Here is a 23,776-nt window from a genome sequence, read left to right as displayed (position 1 = left end):
ATTAAATTGGGGAGATATGAATGAGCAGCGTAACCCGGTCATGAAAATCTACGACGACGACTGGGGGTTCGTTGTGCTGACCACACATCACCTCCCATCTCAGAATAGGGTCAGGTGGGAGTGCAGCCGGCAGTCTGTAGGTAGGCCTGGGTGCTCAATTGTCTGTTGCAGCATGGGTTATGTATGTAGTTTAATCATTTCAAGGTGTGAGACCTTGATTGTCAATTCTTCACAATGTTAACAGAAAATATTAAATAGTTTTTGATTCAGTGAACTAAAACAATACAAATTGAATGTTCCAATATATTACTATCAGGGAAAAATGTGTTTCATTTTTAAAATATATAGTATATATCTATAAACATAACCTGAAAAAACCAAAAATCGAATTTTGCCTGGGTTTTTTCTAAAAAAAAAAACCTGCAAAATGCCAACCCTAGGATGCAGGAAAAGATGACAAAATGCAGGCTGACAACCAAAAAGTATATGTAGCCCCCCTTCCCTTTCAAAAATACTGGACACGCCACTGTATACATTGCTTGATCCCACAAAAAAGGGGGGGGAGCATCAAATGGCAGGAAATTTCAATGGACTATGAATTCCAAACTAGAGTGAATATTCCAAAAATAAAAAAATATGGGTTCTTATACAGGGAGATTATTTCAGTAGTTTACCGCGACAGCGCTGGTTGCTCAGCAGCCCCTTCATGCAACAGGGCCCGGCAAAAGGACAGGAAGTCCGTAACAGAAACTGCTTGTTTTGTAATGTTTCCACTTTTCACAATTACAGTTACAATTGAAATAAGCATGTAACTTGTCGCAAGGATGCTGGAAAAGGTGCCCTCCCAAATACAAATATTTCTTGTGCCTTATTTCTGACATCTAATCTTAGATTAGACATCGCTACTTTATCCTCAGTTGTCGCGAGAGCGCCGGCAGCTTATCGGGGAGTTGTCAACCACGAGAGGGTGCTTCATACTGCACCTGTCGGCAGTTATGCCAACAGTAGGGACATGTCCCTACGCATAGGGACTCTTCACTATATTTTGCCCACGTAGGGACAGAATTGACAAATGAGGGAAAACGTAGGGACTTTTTTCAATCTTGGAAAATAACATTTTATTGTGCAAAGGTGCAAAGCTTACTCGCCAGTCAGTTGCACTTTCTTCGTTCTTGGTTTGGAATGAATAGATTAGTTTATCTGGATACTTTAGCGAGGAGAAAAAAGAACTAACAAATCTCCATCAGAATTTTGGAACATGTTATCGGTTACCAAGAACTTTCAAGGCAAGTACTTTTTTGAAAACATTTCCACTCTCGTAAAAATAGTGCTAACATTGCCACATTCTAAAGTGGAAATACCGAATGGTCACTTCAAAAAGTCGTTACTTCTCGACGTTTTCTGCATTGTAACTTTCTGGAACTTATCGGAAATTTTAAGTTATTATTCTACAAATGCAAAAACAAACACTTAAAGTGAAAATGATGTGTAGAATTCGAGATTTCCAAGGCTTCGGAAATTTCCTGTCCCGAAACTTTTCCCGACCTGGTCGGGAAATTGCAAATTTTTCCCGTCCAGAATTTCGGGATTTAAAAAATTCCCGTCCCGATCCCATCTGGACACAAAAAATTCTGTCCCGCACATCCCTATTATTCAGTAAGGCAAGAATTTACAATACCGGACCATTCTGAAATTTCTATGCTACGTCTTATACTCACAAAATAATTAGTCGCGATGATTTATCTCAAGTTAACATGTTGGGGTGAGGTGAAAAAATTGTTCATTAACGTATAGAAGTTGTAAAATAAGTTTTTCAATTCTTGCAATGATTCTCCGTATACAAGTATGATAGCCATATTTGTTGATATGAACAATTGACGTTTGCAATTAGTTACGCTGTCTACAGCATTGCCACACTGTTGATTTCATACTTGGAGAGCAGGGATCGTGTAAAAATGGCGGAAGAGAACAGTAAAAAAAAATGTTAATGTTGTATATATTTTTAGGTGGAGTGTGCAGGATGATTGCCGTGGGCTAATTAATAAACTTATGGATTTCGGTATATTGCTCAAAGAAGGTGCTTACATGTGACAGTGACAATCACGATGTAGAAGAATATGTGGAATGTGGACTGATTTGATTACAGGTAAGTTTAGCAACAGTGCATCGATCGTAAAATTGCAGGATACGAAAATGACATCTTCGATGATGAACGTTTGCCGTTAAAGTGCTACGAAAATAAGATTTTTTTTATCGGTTCGTAATCACAATTAGCGTAAAACCATTCACGGATAGCCCCACTGACCATTCTCGGTAAGGTTAGGTTAAGTTAGGTTAGGCAAGGCAAACATAGTTAAAATTTGGGGTTGAAAAACCATGCACAGATAGCCCCACAAACCATTGACGGATAGCCCCACGAACCATTGATGGTAAGGTTAGGTTAGGATAGGCAAACAGTTAAAATTTGGGGCCGTAGTAATACCAGGAATGTATATTTTGTTTTTTAAGTATTGGAAACACAAAATATTCCGGTAAATAACGAGCAACAGACTACTCAATTTAACTTATTTTGCAATTTCTACACGTGACCCCCAAATTTTAACTTCAAATTTGTGATTAAGAGGCCTCAATTCGTGAGTATGCGAAATATTAAAAAAATCGGGGAGGGGTCCTGTAAATTCGCTCCTTCATTAATTGCGGAAGCACCGAGCAGAAAGATTTGGTAAGTAAATGTGTATCTTTTATCTTCCGTTTTGCAAGTTCATGAGATGTTGTTTTTTTTAGTCGCTTTACTTGGCGTAGGAACATTTGGTCAGTTATAGGGAGATTTTGACTACGTCTGTAGGGACATTGCCGGAAAATGGTTAGCAACACTGTCGGCTACCAGACGTAGTGAGTCTACGCTATGTTCACTTCTGTTAGGGTTTATCAGTACATGTGTTGTTTACACTGTGTCATTGAATAGGTCTGTTATTCAGTGCTAGTGCTTTATTGTGTGTTAATTGTTATTCATTCATTAGTTATTCTGCTAAACAAATATAGTCTTGAACAAAGAGTTTTTATGTACGATAATTACGTGAAAACGAACTCTAGCAGAAAAGTGGTCAGGCAATTATGAGAGACAGGATCTCTTGAACCTATGAAACCGTGTTGTATTGCTGTTGAAGGAGGTTATTTTCAACATCTCTTATAACACAGGATGTTATAGTGGAACCACGAGCAAAACAACCTGCGCAGACCTGCGACTCCTGTGCACCGTACTCCCACGAGTAGGGGCCATGCTTCCATATGGCCCGAGGTGGAGGGAAGAAGGGAAAGCTGCGCAGGGACTTTTCGTCCCACGGTTTTTTCCCTTGTGGTCGATCCATAGTGATCATTATTATTACTTTTAAATAACATTTTATGCTTTCGGTTTGCTTTATGCGCCGGGATGCTGTCTTCCCTTTCTGTCAACTGAGGATAAAGTAGCGATGTCTAATCTAAGATTAGATGTCAGAAATAAGGTTCCAGAAATATTTGTATTTGGGAGGACACCTCTTCCAGCATCCTTGCGACAAGGTACGAGCTTATTTCAATTGTAATTGTAACTGTAATTGTGAAAAGTGGAAACATAACAAGGAAGACAAATAATGACTCGTAATATGAAAAGTTGACATTATTTTATGGAAAAAGGCATAACCTCACCTTAAAGAATCTTCCGCTATGCAGAATAGGTAAGTATCAATGCTAAAATTAAGGAAATAAACGAGTGAGAGGTGTTCGGTTATCAGATAAGTACCTGTAACAAATTTCATTCTAATCTGACATGGTGGGATGGACACTCATGGACAATCTTATATGTAACCCTGCAGCACTGGTGGCACAATACAGAAATTACGTGAATCATAACTCGTAAGTAATAACATCCAATCTTGAACCTTAGTGCTCTCATGCTCATTTTCAATCCAAGTACTAAAAATTCCTTCACCTACCTTTCTCCAGGATCTACCACTTCACTTTCTACTTGGTCAGGATTCTCTACACTATACTTCATGTCTTTATCTTCACTTAAAATTAATTCACCATTGTCGCCGTCTTCAGCTGGCATTTTTTCAACAAATTGTCCATGATCACATGGATAAAATCCTTCACTTTTAGGAACATTTTGTCCACCAGGAACTTCCGGAGTTTTGCCTTCAAAGTGCATCCAACTATCACCATTCACACTTTCCACTTTACAAACTGACATTTCTTTCATGTACCCACTAGATAGTTTGATGTCAAGAGAAGCATCATGTATGCACTGATTAGATGGTTTGATGTCAACAGAAGCATCCTCTATGCACTCGTTAGATGGTTTGATGTCAACAGAAATATCAACATCAGGAGGCTCCTCGAATGATTCTGTTTCAGTCTTGACACACGACACATCCGGAAGCCAAACATTCTCCAGAGATGTTTGTTCACAAACTAATGGATCAGCACTTTCTGTTTCAGACTCAATGCGCACTTCCACAGAAGAGAAACCCGTATCAGACATTGGAGCAGCCAAATTTTCTTGACTATCATGAGACCAGCACCACTTCTGAAATACAATCACAAGGAGGGTGGATTAAAATCACGATTTTTATTTAAAAAATATTTAATCAGATTTTCTCTGTCACAGTTTATAATTTAAAAAAAATGAACACACACAAACTTCTACGCACTTTATGCCTTTGACTTTCTAAAGAAAAAAATGGATGTGAGGTTTGATACACCCAGTGCATCGTTTCTCAACCTATGGGTGCTGCCCACTGGTGGGTCCTGAGAGGGCATTTGGTGGGTTGCAAAGTAGGACTCGAAAAATTATTTAATGTGTCTTAAAAACCTTTCTGTTTTAACAATTTGAATTCAACCCGTGTTGCACATAGTCACATGCATGTTGACTGCAGGTGTCACTTGATATTTCCAACCACCTTTGTGTGTGTGTGTGTATGTGGTTGTTGAGAGGTGTCAAGTGTCATCATTTCACATTGCTATTGAGACTGCCTGGATTACAACGCTAGCTGCAAAAAACAATTGTTTTCAATTTCGGCATGTGTATTTAGTTAGATTTAAAAGTAGAGTAAATTAGTCTTCTAAATTACATATTTACTTTTCTTGAATTAAGTATGTGTAATATATTTAAGCAAGCGTAAAATAGGGTATCTAAAAGAGTCGATGTTAGCAAAAATATGATTATAAACTGGGTGCACACATTTACAAGTAATTCTGCCGACGCCAATGCTTAACATAATATTTTCTCTGCAACTTTTGATTGAGAATTTGATTATCATAAACTGCTTATATGCTGTACTTCTTGCCACAATCCTTTATGGGAGTTTAATATTAATATCTTCGCACATGCTCAGTTGCTCACACATATATATACATTAGTTACAGATTGTATAAGTGACACTACCAAAAGTAATGCAGTACGAAGAAGCACACACACGTTTACAGGCATACGTATGAGTAAAATTTTACTAATCCTGATTAAACAAAGCAGTGGCATTTTGCAAAACAAAATATTTTCAACTACTACTCGACTTCTATGAAAGGAAACAACATTCAATGAAATATTTCATGGTCCATATAGTATTAATATTATGCAGTTTCTCCTTATGTGTACTTGACACAGTGCCACAAAGTTTACATGCTTTTGAGTCATTTTACTTCGTAAATAGTTCTCGAGCCAATGCATAGAACAAACTAGCATGAAAAATATAGCATAAAAGCAAGCACACTAGTCTTCCTGCTTTTCTTAAATAGAAGCAGTGGGTATTTGATACTAGGCTATAGCCAGTGACATGCACTGAGGAGTAGCTAGTCTAGTAGAGAAAGATCAATCAATCTCACATCTCTAATTATTATCAAATCACAATATTTATTGTCTTGTTGAAGCCACAGTCCATATGCAACACTGTTTTTCACGTGCTTCTCGCGATCTGCGGACAAGGCTGCCTTAGCTGACTGTTCCTCGACCTCACCAGTTCCAGGTAGGAACAGCCGACGGTAGGGAAAGGGAAGATTCCTGCCTCTATCTCCCTTGCCCTCTCACCCCCTGCTGCAATGGCTTAAAGGTCGTGGTTTCAAGTGCTCCAGTCTATCTCTTATAGGAACAGATAGGGGATTGGTTTCCCCCTCCCCCCATTCCATTGCAAATCCTCTAAAGAACTCGGGGAAAAAAATTTCTGCATTACTTATGTTCTCTGTATTTACACCACAACTTTTAAACATTGTACAATGTGTATGTATAATATGGAATGTATTCATGATGGTTGCGGTAAACGTGGTTTAAAATTTCTTACGTGAAATTTAGAAAATTTCGCACTTCCCCGTTGCACAATTTAGTTGTTAAATCCTATTTATTTCAAAGATCCACTGCCTTCATTCAGAAAATGGTACAGCATTTGAAGCAGAGATGGTACCGCGTCACTGCATTGTTTGTTCCCGGGCAGCGGTAGTTGCGATTTCTCCCATTCAGCAGCGCTGGCACGCTTATCCTGGTTTGTGCCATCTGCTTCCTGTTGTCAGGTGGTGTTGCCAGTTGGTGGTTGGGGGGCTGGGCTGTGCTGCTTTGCATGGTGCCGTTCCTGTTCCCTGCATGGCTGAAGGGGGGTCGAGTATGTGCACCTCATCTTTTCTTTTTCAGGTCGGGGATCTTTCTGAGGACAGGGTGACAACACGGGTGTGGCTCTCCATTGTCCAGGTTCAGTGCTGGTTTCTGTTGGATGATAGCATGGGTTTCTTTGACAGTGTTTTCTATGACAGAGCCGGTTGGGTGAAGTATGGATATGGAGGAGATGGTGTGGTTAGTGGAGTGGAGGTGTTGAGAGAGGCCTGATTTTTGGTGTGTCATTTTTGGCATGTTTTACGTGTTCATTAATCCGTTCTTGGACAGTGCAGATGGTTCTGCCAATGTAGGTGTTGTAGCATTGGCGTGTGGTCTTGTAGACACCAGGGGATGCAACTTTGGGTAGGTAGTATCTCTTGAAGTTGGGTAGTGCTCTTCCGATTTGGGATATGGGTTTGTGTGCCACTCGGTTGTTGAAAGGTTTGAGAACCTTGGCAAATTTGCCAGATGTGGTGTGGTGGTATGGAAAAGCGATCCATTTGGGTTTAGGATTTTGGTTCGGGTTATCTCTGTTGGGCTTCTGTTTTTGCACACCACATGGATAGTTGGTGTTCGGTGTAACTGTTGTTTAGTCCTATTTCAGTTACGCATGCTATTTCATCAAGGAGGTCATCTTCTATGCAGTTGTGTGAAGGCTCTTCTGTAAAAGTTCATCCATACTCCAGCTTTCTGTTTTGGTGGGTGGTTGGATTTTGCATGGATGTACTGGGTGCCCGAACCTGGTTTCCTGTATATGGATGTGATGAATTTGTCTTGGTGTCGTCGGATGCTGAGGTCGAGAAGTTTTTTTTAAAAAAAAAAACATTAATCATACACAAAGATGGTGTTTCAAAAATCCAATTGACAATTACCACTGAGCGAAAATGCAGTTTGCATTACCGATACTCACGTATCCAAATGGTTAGTGCTTTCCTCATATCTTTGTCATCGGCCGATCTACGTGCTGGGGTGGGGGGGGGGGTGCAAGTGGTCCTGGGTCAGCAACCGGTGGAGGCACATAGTGGTTCGGATTCCACTTTAAACTGTAGGACCAGTCCCGATTAGCCTTTCTGTGCATAATGTGGACTTAAAAAAACAAATCAACCAACCATGGCAGAGTGGTTATCACAGTGTTCTACGACACCAGGAGTTCCGGTTTCGAACCTCGACCTGGTCATGGGTGTTCTTTGTGTTTGTCCCTTCACTAATTTTATTGTATCATCTTCACGATTAATCAAATGTGACAAAAAATCAACGCTAAGTAACAAAAATCAAATCATTGATTGATTGATTGGGTTCATTTTACTTCGGTTTCCTGCCACTTTTGGCTAATCGCGAAGATGATAAGATAAAATTGATGAAGGGACATACACAAAGAACACCCATGACCAAGCTGTGATCTCTCTCTGGCTTACTAGTCAAATCAAATCGTTTTTGATTCTCGAAAGGAGGTGGGAGTTACGTGTACTGTTTTTAGTAGTCATTGTTCATTTTACAATCTTCTCTTCGCTGAGTGACGTGCTAGGAAGAAGACGTCTCGATCGCGAGCTCTGTCTTAGTTCGTTTAAATCGAGTTGGAACGTATGTTTTGTGTGTCCAAATGTGCCGGGGGTTAGTGCGGTGTGTGTGGTGAGTGTTTTGTTTTTGGTGTTGTGTGGAGATCTGGAAGCCAGCTCTCCAGGAAGCCGTAAGTATTGAGCTTTTATACACAATTTGCTTTATGAGAACTATCCTCCGAGTTTTCCCACGCGTTGACTTTTCGGAACAGTCAGCAAACCGTCGACACCACACTGAAAAATAAACTTTGAACTTATAATCGCAGACAAATTACACACCTGTTTAGTGAAAAACAATTCCGAATGCCCCAAGAAGGGGAATCAAATCGGAAAACCCCCACACAGAATAAAACAAGAGAAAATGATACTCCATCCTTCCAAATTGGCGGTCCAGTCTCCGATCGGTCTGGCCTCCACTCACAAACAGCAGTAGTTAATAAAAGACTGCACTCCCAGGAAACATTAGAGGACCCAAGAAAGAAGAGACACAAGCAGATAGGGGGCGGTCCCCAGTCCAGCCCCCCACCCCCCATATTTACAAGGGCAAAGGGAAAGAAATTGGATACAATGAACCCCATAATGGAAAATATTCCAGATACTGCGGATATACAGCTTGGACACTTCATTAAACTGTCACTACAGCTAAACCTGATGATAACCAAAGACAGGAACATCGCATCAGAGAATAAGACACCTATTCTGGAAATAGTTGCTAAAATGGCTCAGGTACACCAAGACACAGTGGCGGAGAACAAGTCTCTAAAAATAGCATGCGACATTCTGCAGAGCACTGCCAAAGCAGACTCAAAACCCTCCTATGCTCAAACGCTGGCCCAACCGGCGGTAACACAATCAGGGAAAACTGTGCAAATACAGAAGACAGTGCAGAAACCCAAGCACACTATCTTCATATCAGATGAGAATCGAACAAAAGATTCAAAAAAGGTGCAGGAGGTATTTACAAAGGCAATTAAACACCCCAGGGATGGTATTAAAATAAAGCAAATGCGTACGACTAACAAAATGCTTATAGTGGAAACAGAGACCAAAGAAGAGGCAGAGAAGATAATAAATCATCACCAAATTGCCAAACTCAAGATCAAGGCCAAATTTCCTAAAAAGAGAAATCCGCTTCTCATTGTCTACGATGTCCCTTCAAATAAAACTGAAATGGAACTTTATGAGGAGATTTTCTTGTTGAATTTAGAGAATCATATATCATGGGAGGACTACATCAAAAAGTTTAATCTCAGATTTAAAACAGGACCACGCAACAGGGCATATTGTCATTGCGCATTCGAAGCTACCCCTGACATAAGAAATATCCTACTAAAAACAGGCCAGGTTTTCATATCCTTCCAGTCATTGTCTATAAAAGACTACATTGCCGTGTCAAACTGCCATAAATGTGGAAATTTAGGACACGTAAGCAAAAAGTGCAAGGACAACGAAATCTGCACTCACTGTGCTTGCGAGGGGCATACCAGAAATAAGTGCCCCAGGATCGAAGAACCAAAGAAGTGTATACCCTGCCTCAGAAGGAAAAAAGAATGTGATGGCAAAGACTGCCCCACATATAACATCCATTTACAAAGACTAATTGAAAGAACCGATTATGGACTATAAGACAAACTCCAAACAGTCATTCAGGGCCAAGAACAGGAAAACAACCAGCCGTGTTCGCCGCAATGCAGCAAGGGCCGCAGCATACAGAGAAAAAAAGATAAGAGAATGGAAACTAATCTTAGCTGCTAAAGAAGAGAAACCGATTGACGATCTAATTATTAACCTGCTAAAATCGACAATACTTAACTCAGAGCATTGCAATACTCACTGCAATAACAATCCACTATCAAATTTTTACCTAACCAACAATCAATCCACCCCTCTAGCGAGACTACCTTACCAAATAATTAGTCGAAATATTCCCGGGCTACCCATGAGTGTTTTCACCGCCTTGCCCTGCATTTTCCCCACACTTAACCCCCATATGGCTCCCCGGAGTCATCCTACTCGGAAATGTCACACAGTTATTCCCCACTTTCCTCATCCACCCTGCCATCAACAGTTTCTCCTCACCAGTCCATGAACCTAATACAAACAATCTTTTAACTCTGCCTATGACCCCACCCGATTCCCCATCGGAATCACCCGAGAGACCTCACACTATCTACTATTCTAGTAAACTCAAAAGGACTACTCCCTCACCCCCCTCGCCAACAAACATCCTTGGGCAACTGCACCTGGAGCCCACCCCCTCAGAACTTCCGTGAACAAACCTTGTAAACATAACCTCTGCTGCAGAAAAGAACCTCAACCCCAATGCTCCTGAGTTCCAACCTTCCAGTAAATACGCTAACTTTTGCAAACCGACTCTCCTAAACCCACCTAAACCGGAAGTCACTTTCAATAACATAAACCCAGATACAATATATAAAGATTTCGAAACGTCTTTACACCTCAGTCGGCTGGAACAGAAAGATAACCTGGCAACCGCACTGAGACTAATAATCAGATATAAACATAAGAAAGGCAGAAACATTACTTTTCCATATCCGGAGGCTATAGACAAAATAACTCTAGCATCGAATAACATACCAATTACGGAGAACAAACTCTTTGAACTCCTTGAAAAGGTTTTCTCACGTAGGGAATTGCCCTTCAAGCTGGAAGACATTTATGCTGACTTCGCAAGGGCATAGGGAAGAGTCGCGTTTATCTACCATAAAGAATGGCCGCAATGTTACCAGATCGTCAGGCATCCATGAACAGCCAAATAAGAGTCTTACCGGTCTAACCTCAATGGTGCAAAACTAGCTACGCAGGAAATATTCAAATTCGCAAATATAAATAAAATTGATATACTGTCCATACAAGAACCGTATACTATTAATAGTAAAATACCATACGTACCGTCAGGAATAAAAGTATTACATGACAGCGAGAAACCACAAGCTGCTATAATTTTAATGAACAAGAACATCATTCCAACCAAAATCGCTCAATTTTCGAACTCTCACATTAATTGTGTACAACTCTCCCTAGAAAACTTTACGTTCATCCTTATAAATAGTTACTGTCAATTCAGCACTAACCTTGAATTTTTTCTTGACAAGATTGAGGAAGCATGCGATGCCTACAACATCCACAAATTACTGATAACTGCGGATGCGAACTCTTCCTCCCCTTGGTGGCACAGCGACACAACGGATCCTAATGGAGTGTTGATGGAAGATTTTATTGCGAGCCACAACCTCTTTGTCAAAAATGCTCCTGGAAATCCACCAACGTACAGGAGAAGAACGGGGGCCTCCAGCAATATAGACATCACTTTATCAAACAACAAACTCTCAGGAAAAGTGCGAGAGTGGAAGGTCTTCGACATGGAAACCACGAGTGACCATAACATAATCACCTTCTGTTTATTAACCGACATCAACGAACCCACAACCAATGCCGAAAATACGTACGACTGGAGAAAAACTAATCATAGGCTTCTTATGCAAACAATAAATCTCCCACCACAAGTGGACTTTACAAAGACCGTGCATGAATGGGCAAAATACGTGACAGAAGAAGAACTAAAAAATGCAATAGATCAATCAACCCCAAAAATATCGTCCAGCGGGAGACAATCTGGTAAGCTCTTGACCAAAAAACTTAAAAACCTAAAGTAAGTCATGAAGAAAGCATGTAAGCTGTAGCAGAGGATGCGAATACACGCTCTGAGGGTAACAAACTTAGATCTCTACAGGAGGGAAAAAAGCAGATACAAAGCCGAGCTGAAGAACTTTAAAACAAATAGCTGGAAACGCTTTGTCGAATCAATATTAAAAAAAGACAAATGGGGACTCCCCTATAGGGCTGCAATGGACAAGATAAAGATTGGAACTGGTTTTACAACTCTGCAGAAAGAAGACGGCACCTACACCAAGGACCTGCAAGACACAGCGGAATTGCTACTTAACACTCTACTTCCAGATGATAATGCAAATGAAGATAACGACACCCATAAATACATCAGAAGTAATTATAAAGAAAAAACAACAACAGACCCCTTCTTCCCTTCAGCGTGGAGGAGGTCATAACTGTAATCACGGCCACAAGAAGCAAAAAATCGCCTGGTCCAGACAAAATTCCTGCCGGGAAAAAAGAGGAAACATACCCCAAGTCGTACAGACAGATCTGTCTTTATCAATATATTGGGAAAAATATTCGAAAAATTACTGACTAAAAGACTTTTGGAATTCACAGCTTTAACAAACAGCTGAGACACTCAATTCGGCTTCACAAAAGGCAGATCTACCGAAGATGCTATAAACAATCTATCAAACACGATTGGCTTGGTTGATGAGAAATATGCAGTGGCGGAGCTGGCAGATATATCGGGGGCCTTCGACAACCTCTGGTGGCCCTACCTCTTCCAAACTTTGCGGAACTTGGACTGTCCTGGGACACTGTACACTATCTTACTTGACTACCTCACCGACAGGAGATGTTTTTATCTCTTCTAGAAGGAAAAATCAACAAACTTATATCTAAAGGGTGCCCACAGGGATCAGTCCTTGGTCCACACTTGTGGAATTCTAATTTCGAACCATGTCTCCAAGTCATGAAGGGTCTACAGGTAGTACACAAGTGTATTGCGTATGCAGATGACTTATTGCTGGTGATAACTGGAAATTCCAGACGGGAGATTGAATCACGCACTTCTACTGCTCTTAATAGATTAACGCAATGGTGTAACAAAGTCAAATTAGATCTTTCTGCGAATAAAACCAACTATGTTTTACTAAAAGGAAAATTAAGTTTTAACAGAAACCCTACAATTAAAATAAATAATAATTCCATCAAAAGAGTGAAGGAAGTAAAATAGTTCGGAGTTACTCTTTACGAGGGGCTGCTTTTCAAGAGGCACATCGAAACCATTACCTCTAAAGCAGAACTAATAATGAACAAGGTGTCCTCCTCCGTAGTCGAGCGGGTTAAGGCGTTCACTCGTCTTGAGATCGTTCGCTGCGGGATGGCGTAGGTTCGAATCCGGCTCTGGTCGGAATTTATTCGGCCTACGTATAGGGCCGGTGGCAACCCACCATCGTGAGGAAATTGGGAAGCTCCGAGTGAGTGAGCGTAACCCGGTCGAGAAGACCTACAACAACGGCTGGGGGTTCGTCGGGCTGATCACCCGTCACCCCAACACTGGTCTGAGACCTCCACGCTATAACAGGTGACGGCGGAACAGTGTGGGAGGGAGACCAGCAGTCGGTAGGTAAGCCAAGGCCCGCCAAGGTGCTGTAGAGCTGTGGGGTTATGGTTAATAATGAACAAGGTGGCCACGATAGCCTCCAACAAATTCCATCTGCCACCCACAACCTGGAAAACGTACTTGGTCTCCATTTATGACTCAATAGTATCGTATGGTGCATCGACATCCCTGGGGAAATCGACATATGTACATAAACTCAGATCGTCGCAGAGAAAGGTTCTGCTCAGGCTAACCGGGGCGTTCAGAACAACATCTACCGAAGCCTTGCTCACAGTAACGGACACCTTGCCATTAGAATACATTATAAAGCTCTGGGCCCTTTCCTACTTTTTCAGGAAGGGCAACGAAAGAAAGATAACCGAGATGCTAGGAAACTTCTACCCAACATTCTGTGACATAAGCAAAGAGTAAGAGAGGATTGGCAGAGGGAATGGAGCTCTTCCGAGAACGGTAGGAGACTCTACCACTTCATGCCGAACACGAACGAGCCTTTGGTGCATAAAAACAAGGGGTTCTCAAAGGGCTTGATCTATTTTCTCACGGGCCACAGCCCATACGGCACCCATCTTTTAAAAATGGAGAGACGAGACAATGATCTCTGCAGGTCCTGCACGACAGAAATCGACACCCCAGAGCACAAGGTATTTTTCTGCCAAGCTTCGGACGAAAGTATCATCGCAGCGAGGTGGGAACTTCCCTACACGGAAGGAGTCCACATTTTGATAAACTAAATGCTCTGGCAGACACGGTGTCTGATACAGAGCTGAAGATATTCATACGAGAAAATCGTCGGCAACCTTTTGCCCCCCTGCCCCAACCGAAACACCAAGAAGGAATCCGAGGAGAGGAATCCCTACACCCCCTCCCAAGCCCCTCCCCGAAGAGGGGTAACACGAAGAGGAGTCGCCGGAGGGTGCGTTGGGCCGTCGCTGCTGCGTTGTCAGCGCTGGATGAAGGAGGTGGCCGAGAGAAGACTAATTCACCCACCCCGCACACCTGGGGAGCGACACAGGGACTACATGAGACGGCGTTAGGAGGAACAAGCAGTATTAAGTAAACGATCTCAGCTCGATCCCCGGGGAGGACCAAAAAATGCTAATGAAACAACTTTAAACAAAATTCCCAAAACAAAGAAACTGACATCCCGGGAGCTTCCCTACTGGAGATTTTTAATTTACTTAAGAAAGCTTATCTGATCAAATTAAATCAAATAAATGAATCACCGCTGGAAGCCAGTGGACTCCCTCGGAATTAAGCTCGGGACTGAGATTGGAATTTAAGATTATAATTTAACAACAACTAACATATGTATCTAATTTATAATTTATTATAGAGCTCTATGCAATCTTTGTAATTAACTATGTTCATTGCGTTCAATTAACTTACACAAGTTGTACGCTTAGGATGGTTTAACATACTTTCAGTATTCAATATATGTATCTTGTGTGAAAATATTCGTTAAAAATTTGCAAAATTAGTTTTTGTTCTTCATGAAATGTTAAAATGCTCATATTTCCTGTATTTACGCATATATTATTCCAATAGGGGAAGGTAACGTGGTAATGATAATTACATACTTTTCTTTCTTCTTTACATTATATAATATAACGTAATTTTATTATATATATATATATATATATATATATATATATATCTTTCACAATATAATATTCACAAACAATATGCAAAATTGGTATTCTATTTTTTTTTCTTATGTAATATTAATATGTTTATATTTTCTGTACTTTAAACATATATAATTTTAACAGGTGAATGTAATAAAGGGAAATCATATATTTAGTTTCATAAACATGAATCACGTACTTCTACTCCCCTTACATTGATTAATTAATTAAATAATAATGTAATAAAACAAAAAGTTCTTATAATTTAGTCATTTACGTTTTCCAAATTAAGTTATGTGATGTTAATCTCATACTTGGAGCAAATTCAAATCATTTTAACACAGACTCTACCAGTCTAAAATAGTTAAATCTACAATATGATATCAGACTTGATTTTCTTTGATATGACTCCTGGTAGTGAGATGTGCGTGAAAGGATGCCATTTTATTTTAATTAGGCTACACGTTATCCTATTTTTGGCATTTGCAACGAACTAGATGCAGGAAACATAATGCACGGCCCTTAGAATAATGTGGGAGACGCAACGACAATAAAGCATCGTTCTTCACACGGACATTGCTCCTTGTTGGTCGTGATCCCTTGGCCTTAATTTATCATCATTTTATTATCAAAAATGTAGGGTAAAATATAATGAATTTAAATTTTATTTAAGCATGGCAATATCTTGTTCTAGTTACATATATATATTAATAGGCACCAAGGTCAGAAACTTCTCCCTACAAAATACTAGTTACATATATTCCATTCCTCATGCATTTTGAAAGAGTTTTACAATGAAGTCCACGCCACACACACATATGAAAATACAACAGAATAGAGTAGAATGAAATACAATGTTATTCACAAGAACCCTGATCCTTACATATTCCTTTCACAGTGGTTCTTCAAGAAGTATACATGATTTCATTATTAGTAACAGCAGGTGTAAAAATAATACTTTCTATACCTTAGAAATACATCTATTACCACACCAAGAGCAAATAAGATTCGACGGTCATATATCGTTGGAAAGGGTAGGAGTCAAGGATTCCAGATATGTATGATTTAAGGTAAGGAACAATTGGAAGTGTAAAAATTTCATAAAAATTGCCCCGTCCCCCCGATTCCAGGCTCCCCCCCTGGGGTAATTGACCTACGCCCCCTACCACTACCGCGGCCCAGCCTTTCTCTAAAGATATCCTTTAAAGGCATGTTAGAACCTGCGCAAAGAAATACAAATGAAAACATGATTTTAAAAAAGTTCAATCCTAGTGAAAATTCGTATATATATCTACGTTGAAAACCAAAGTTCGACCTGGCAATACTGTGTGTTTAAAACTAACATGGATTAGTTTAAAGGAAACAATCTATGGTGAGTAATGTAGTAGTAATTTTTTTATTATTTCATAGAAGTGTAACTTCAAATTAAGAAATGAACAGTGGCAAATCGTAGTGTGAAATACGTACTATTAGCGAACATTTCTTTCTTTTACTTTCAAACCGTAAAACCCAAGGGTCGATTGTGCAGTCTAGCCAGATCGACTATTTGTTAGTATTACAATATATTCAAGTAAAAAAAATTAACTTTACCTCAAAGTCCGTCTCCCCTCTCTGCTTCTCTTCTGCAGATGATGGGTATTCATTGAGAAGGTTTTCCGATTCAGAAGACATGTTATGGAAGTCCTGCAAGATTCTCTGGCTTGTCTATGCATGGATAGCACACGAACTTTCGCAAACTGTCATCCTCTGAAACCTAGAATGAAGAAAACTGAAGTCATAAGTAGGATAGGGTTGGGACATGGGTATTTAAACACTGGGTAGTATTGGGTAAATACTGGGTATTTATTAAAACTTTAGTCATCTACCAAGAGCCACCACGCCATAGCTCAGTTCGTAGAGCATCTGGCTATCACTCGGAAGACCTAGGCTCATTTCACGGCAGGAGATCTGTACAAGGAAAATTTTCCAGTCAATTCCCTCTATCTGCATGGCTCCGAGGATCACCCAGCCTCGTATAAATGGGTACCTGGGGGCAATCCTGGAGGGTAAAGGCATCCAGGCAGGAAACTGATTGCCATCACAACTTTGGTCACAATCAAGAATATGTGGAGCTTTATACCTCCCTATCACCCGATGTGCCTTTCTCTATTTTAGTTATGTACCTCAAAAGTAGATATTTATTACAAATTAAATGTTCCCGTTTATATTTTGTACTGAGACAAAAATATAAACATTCCTCTTAGCAATTGTTACAGTTGAACATCTGGATTCCCTACCAAACATGCAAAAATTTGTTGTAAACTGTATTTTTAAATTATACAAAGCTTTATATATTTCTATTTCTACTATATTTTGGTCATTCCCGTATTATATATTGCATGTCCTCACTTTCCTAGATACATTCACATCTCTTACTCAGTATGGCCACTACTGTATAATTCCTGGTTTAAGGTGAACTATCCAAAAATTCAAGGGTATAAACAGATGTTTTCTCTATTGCAACCTTACAAATTACCACCTCTCAACTCCCCAAACAAATATAAAGGGTCTGTGTCTGTGATTACAACGTATCCACAAAATACTAAATTAATTAAATGGCATACGTACACACACACACACACATCTATCTCTACATAATATTTAATTTCAGGTGCAGAGTGGTTTACATTTGCCATTTCACTAGTTCATGCTCGAAATACTTACATCTACAAACACAAGTCACAAATGTTAAGGAATACATTAATATACAAAAATAATTGTTAATTGTATAAGAATTTCAAATCCAAATTTTAATTGTTTGAAATTAATTTGTTGTACTTCCAGTGGTACTCTAAAATTTGGTAGTGTGTGCTGCAGGTCAATATTTTAAATATTGTTAAAATGACACTTTATTAAATTGTAAGTGAGTGTGGCGTGCACCCAAGACCGATTGCATGTTAATATACAATATTATACTCTTGAAAATAAAAAGATGAAGCATTTTCAAGCTCATAAAAGTTTCAAGCAATGAGGGAGCATTTTTCTTATGTGATCAAATTCATCAGTGACATAGTTGAGATGTTTAAAACTCTTGGACCAACAGAATGAAGACTGTATGATAGAACAGGGTGTAATGTTCTGAACATTACATTGTGACTCTTTGTTATGTAGTAAAAATATAGTATTTGTGCGTTTTCAATTTGGCAAATATTTATGATGCCATAGAGAACTAGTGTCAGATAGAAAATAAACTAACCTTGATGTGAAAGGACCTGGCAACATGTAAGAAACTAATAGATTTATCAACAAGCAAGAAATACCATAGCAACTAAAAAAATATAGTGGAAAAAGATGTCTTGAAAAATTGCAATATGTGACTTAAAGTTCATTTCATTGATAATGAGTCTTGTGACAACGACATGCGGAGTGACGGGTAAATTCCTGAACTTGGTGAAAGGTACGTAACGTACGTCCCAAACTTTTTCATTTCATGGGGCCCTTATGTTTGAAAATTTTTCTGCAGCACCCAAGTCAGAATGTAAGCCTATTAGATAACTTGCTATGCTCAGTTAGTGTAGTTATGTTGCTTGCCTTATGTTAAAAAATAAACATATATATGAAATTCACAAACATTTTACATGTAAAAAGTACAGTAACTGTTCGATGTCTGCTGAACAGATTTCTTCATTTTTACGGAAGAAACTACTTACGGAAATCACTTTCTGTAGCATTGTTAAAGTTCGTGAAGGTGTTTTCTCTCATCATGTAATCTGTTTGAGTGTGAATTCTTTTATATATATATATATATATATATATATATATATATATTCTTGAGAAATATCTCCCCAACACGCAATTGCCGTTCCTTTCATTTGCTTCCTCTACCTGAATCGGATGTTGTGTGCGTTTGATGACGTAACCCCCTGTCAACCATGCAGTGGTTTTGCAAGAAGGTGATGTGTACTTCCTGACATTATTACGACCCCCAATTTTAACTATGATTTCCTGATGTGTACTTCCTGACATTATTACGACCCCCAATTTTAACTATGATTTCCTAACGTAACCTAACCTTATCATGCATGGTGCTATCCGTGAACGGTTTTTGGGATTATCCGTGAATGGTTTGTGGGGCTACCCATGCAAGAAGATGACATTACTATGACCCCAAATTTTAACTATGTTTGCCTAACCTAACCCCTTACCGTGCATGGTTCGTGGGGCTACCCGTGCAAGAAATCATCGAAACATGTAAAACGATAAAGCATAATAGTAGGTATTTTTTGGTTAAGAAGGTTGGAAATGCTGCAAATCGACAATCACGACACGCAATGATCTAGAATACCACAGCTGTGCATGCCATATTGTGTGTTACGCAAGCGAAAAAAGGAAGAACAATAATTACTCATAATGTGAAAAAGTGACATTATTTTAATGAAAAAAGCATAATCCCACCTTAAAGAATGTTCCGCAATGCAGAATAGATAAGTAGGTATGTTAAAAATGACGAAATAAACGAGTGAGAGGTGTTCGTCAGAGATCGAACAGGTACCAAAAGTACTAAATAAGCACATATCTGGAAGTGTCATTTCAGTGAAAATATTGGAACATTTCGAGGCACCCCTGTAAGCTATCAATGGTGGCCCACCCCACCGCGACGCACACTTGGGGAACCACTGTGATAGAATAATTTTGAAAAGCTGGACAAATTCATTCTCATGTGTACCAACTGTGTTTCATATGCTATCCAATTTTTGTACATATACGTGCAGTCATTTGCAACCAGGTGAGTAGTGAAACTTTTAGTTTGGTTTTGTTTACACGGTTAATACAGGTTCCATTTCTGCATCAGAGGTATCAAATGTACACTATATAATTACATGTAAAATTACACTAAATGTAGACAGGAATGGGAATTTTGGGAGTCATACTAGCTATACCCCTGTTTTGGATGTAATACCGAATTTGTGAAATAGTAAGATGGAATGTAGTCTCTCCTTCCCCCTGCTGAACTTTCTTCAATTATTTGCAAATTATTATGAGAGGCTCAAAGGAAGATTTGTGCTCAAATCCAGATCAAGAAGTGATCAGGTGTGTAAAGCATTTAGGGGCATTAATTATTTGGTACTAGTTAGATATAGCGAAAACACATTTAACTCGTTTATTTTCAAATTAATTTCATTTGTACTTACCTCATATGCATAGCAGAACATTTTTCAACTTGGGATTACTTTTTTTTCAATGAATAAAGCGTTATTTTTAACATTATAAGTATTTATTGGTCGTTGCTAATTGGCAGCCAAATCTTGACTCACGTTGTCTATCGTCAGCTGATATGCAGTGTTACCAAACTTATGAACCGATAAATGCCTCACAACCTATTCACAACAGGTTTTTAAGCAAAAATTGATCCACAAACCATTCACGGAAGGTTAGGTTAGGTTCAGTTAGGTTAGGCAAACATAGAAAATTAAATTGAAAAAAAACAATGCTCACACGTCATCTTGTAAAACTACCGCATGGTTGCTACACTGACAGAGGGTTACATAATCAAACGCACGGAACATTTGATTCACGTAGACGACGGTAATGGTGGCACGAGCTATCGTGCAACGGAGATACATGAATGTCGAAAATTACATTATTTACTGGCTGAATAAGTTGCATGAATGGAAAAAACACTATTCCCAGCTTCCAAAAGTCCACAGGAACTCAATTCCGTAAGTACTTTTCAGTCTTTTCTCCTGTAAATTTGAAGAAATGTGTTTTCGCTATATCTAACTGTTACCAATTATTCTACTGCTAAGAGACCTAAAGGTGATCCACCTAATCTAACAATGAAAGGATTTCAGAATATTGTATTAATTCCAAGAGCCCTAAACCTGACCTGACTAACATAACAACAAAAACATTTAGGAGTGAAATAATACTCCTTCACATCCCACACACGTGAAAGAAGATGGTAGCAGAAGTCTGTAACTAAGACAATAGTAAATGAATGACTGCTTGCAAACAATCAGATAGAAGTGCATGGGAGGGAAAAATTGTTCTCCATAAAACGTGCAGTAAGTAGTCACGAAACCTCTGAAGCATGATATGTGTTAACAGACATAATTAGAAATAAAACCACGTAAAATACCACAGCGGTCTAGTCGGTAAGGACCATTCTCCGTGACGGAGTGATTAGCACATCGTGCTACGATGCTATGAATCCAGGCTGAGCATGAATGTTTGTGAGTGCCCATTCATCAATTTTATATCATCACTCATCCCCTTCTTCGGAAATTAGCCAAAAATGGCACAAAAAGCAAAGAACTCACACTAGTCGGTAGGGCATTTGACATTACCAGTTGTCTATCGGCCGAACACGCCGCACTCATTTATTTCGTCACTTCTTACATTGGAACTTACCTATCGTGCATTGCGAAACATTCTTTTAGGTGTTACTCTGCTTTTCTGACGAAAATAATGTCGATAATAGCCCCAATATTCTTCCTTGTTTCCCTTCCGCTATACACAGCTTGACTTGCGTAGCGGATAACACACAATATGCCACGCAGCTTGATTTGCATAGTGGACATGCAGTGTTTCCAACTTTACTAACCGAAAAATGCCCAACAGATAGCCCCAAAACCATTGACGTTAGCCTCAAAAACCATCCACAGGTAGACCCACAAACCATTCACGCTATCCTCACAAACCATTGACGTTAGCCACAAAAACCATCCATGGGTAGCCCCATGAACCATTCACACGAGGTTAGGTTAGGCCTGTTAGCTTAGGTTCCATTAGCACTCATTTCACCTCTAAATTCATCGAAAAATTCCCTTAATTATTTTCCTGTAAATCAATGGCATGGTTGAAAACTATGACAGGATATTACGTCATCAAGCATGTGCAACATCCGGTTCACGAGAAAGCAAATGGAAGCAACGCCAATTGTGCATCTGAGAGATATTTCTCTTCAAAAATACATGAATTCCCCATAAAACAGATTCAACGATGAAAGAAAACATCTCCACCAACTTCGATAATGCTACAGAAACTCATTTCAGTAAGTACTTTCTTGTGTAAAAATGAACAAATGAAATTGACAACTGTTACCCACTTGACTGCCACATGGGAGACCCAGGTTCGGCTTGCAGGGTGGGTTATCTAAGGTCGGGTTTTTCTGGCCTTGTCCCTGCAAAAAGTGGTTCTGGGGTTTGCCCAACCTTAAACCAATGGGTACCTGGGGGCAACCTTGGGGGACAAAGGCAGATGAAGCATGTGCTGAGCACATCACCTCCAAAAGAGCAGATCGAAAATGCGTGGAGCCCCACCTCCACATCCCCTAAATGTGGCTTCATGGCATGGTGCTTTACCTTTGCCTTACTACGTAAAAAATGTAGTGGCCATGAAAGAACTGGAAGTAAACAATAGGCACTTGGACAGGCGGATGCTAATAAAGATTTTGCTGCAGCTGAAATTCAAGAGGACAAAAACTGCCAAATTTCAGATTTGTGTGTGTTGGGGGGGGGGGGAGGGTATGACCCACACCAACCAACCTTCACAACCCCAAGTGTCGAGGTCACCGCACGTCACTGATGTTAACACACGGCTAGACTCTACTTTACGTCCTTATCTGCATGGTGATTGCTTCTCTGCATTCGCGGTTCACGTTCGTGGTGCGGCAGCCGGCATCTCTTCGGGTAAGTACCTTTTTATTTTTACACTTTCTGTTCACAATAGCCCCACTATCCATTCACGGGGACGAGGTATGCCTACGAGGTTAGGTTAGGCCTGTTAGGTTAGGTTCCATTAGCACTCATTTCACCCTAAATATGTGCGTCATTGGGATTTACGTTGTTGAATTCCTTATAAAATAAGCTTTCCAACGATATATGACACGTATTCCTTAGGAAAAGGACGTAAACTAGAGTCTTACCTAACAGACGAAAATCGCAATCGAACCATCAAAAAATTGCATTCGTAGCATGATGAAATCGCAATAAAACAAAAGGAACTTGAGCCCCTTTGGTTTTAGGCTCCGCTCTCTTCCTGCTTGAATTCAATGATAATTTCACCCCTCTAAAGATCACACACACATGAAAAGTTCTGCATAAACCCCTGGCACTGATACGCAGTGGAATTACTTTACACCTAAAGTATACGCCACTGAAGGTACTAACGTCTATGGTACTAACTTTCTTACACGGGAACAAAGTAAACAGCCTGATTTTATTATAGAAACTGGGGGTATTTACCCACACAGAATGTAAACAGCCTGACACAACTCCATGTGTTCGAGGTAAACAAGAAAGATGAAGAAACAAAACACTAACCAAAGCGCCAAAATGGCTGCAGTGTTGCCAGATCAAAATTAGAAAAGTCCTTCTCGTGTTCTTCCTCTTTTGGCCCACAACGCCTTTGCAGATATATATTGGATGTAGGAACGTGATAATTTCAAATTCAATTGGTGTTTTCTGAGAGGGCAACATTATTACGGGATAATATGCCTTGTTTACCCACCTGATAAAAATACATTGTTTCCCCCTCGCTGGAAAAAATCTTTGGACGTCCCCTTGCCCCCCAGTGCGCACGCCTAGCCCCCCCCCCGCCAACGAGAACGTTGTTCATCCGCTACTATTAGATCATCGGATTTTGTAGCAGATCTTCTGCAGGGCGATTCACGAAAATGTCTACAAAATCGAGTCCACAACGAAGTAGTAGTTTTTAGTAGTAAAAGATGTAG

General features: G+C 39.8%; 1 protein-coding gene across 2 annotated transcripts in view; it reads right to left on the bottom strand.

The window, feature by feature from the left end:
* The window catches only part of LOC145995333 (uncharacterized), a 98,393-nt gene extending 75,133 nt beyond the window's left edge, over positions 1-23,260 (bottom strand). For both annotated transcript variants that reach the window (XM_083131942.1, XM_083131941.1), the window contains exons 1-3: positions 23,229-23,260; positions 16,654-16,816; positions 3,972-4,564 (exon numbers count right to left, since the gene is read on the bottom strand). In XM_083131942.1, coding sequence (XP_082988068.1) covers positions 3,972-4,564; positions 16,654-16,734 — 674 coding nt within the window. In that variant the 5' untranslated portion in view covers positions 16,735-16,816; positions 23,229-23,260. The remainder of the gene's footprint in view (positions 1-3,971; positions 4,565-16,653; positions 16,817-23,228) is intronic.
* Positions 23,261-23,776: the final 516 nt, after the last annotated feature.

The sequence above is a fragment of the Lepisma saccharinum genome, chromosome 11, assembly GCF_977018435.1.
Source record: "Lepisma saccharinum chromosome 11, izLepSacc3.1, whole genome shotgun sequence".
NCBI classification, from domain to species: domain Eukaryota; kingdom Metazoa; phylum Arthropoda; class Insecta; order Zygentoma; family Lepismatidae; genus Lepisma; species Lepisma saccharinum.
Note: the sequence above shows the minus strand (reverse complement) of the source record. Positions and strands in the feature narration are given on the sequence as shown.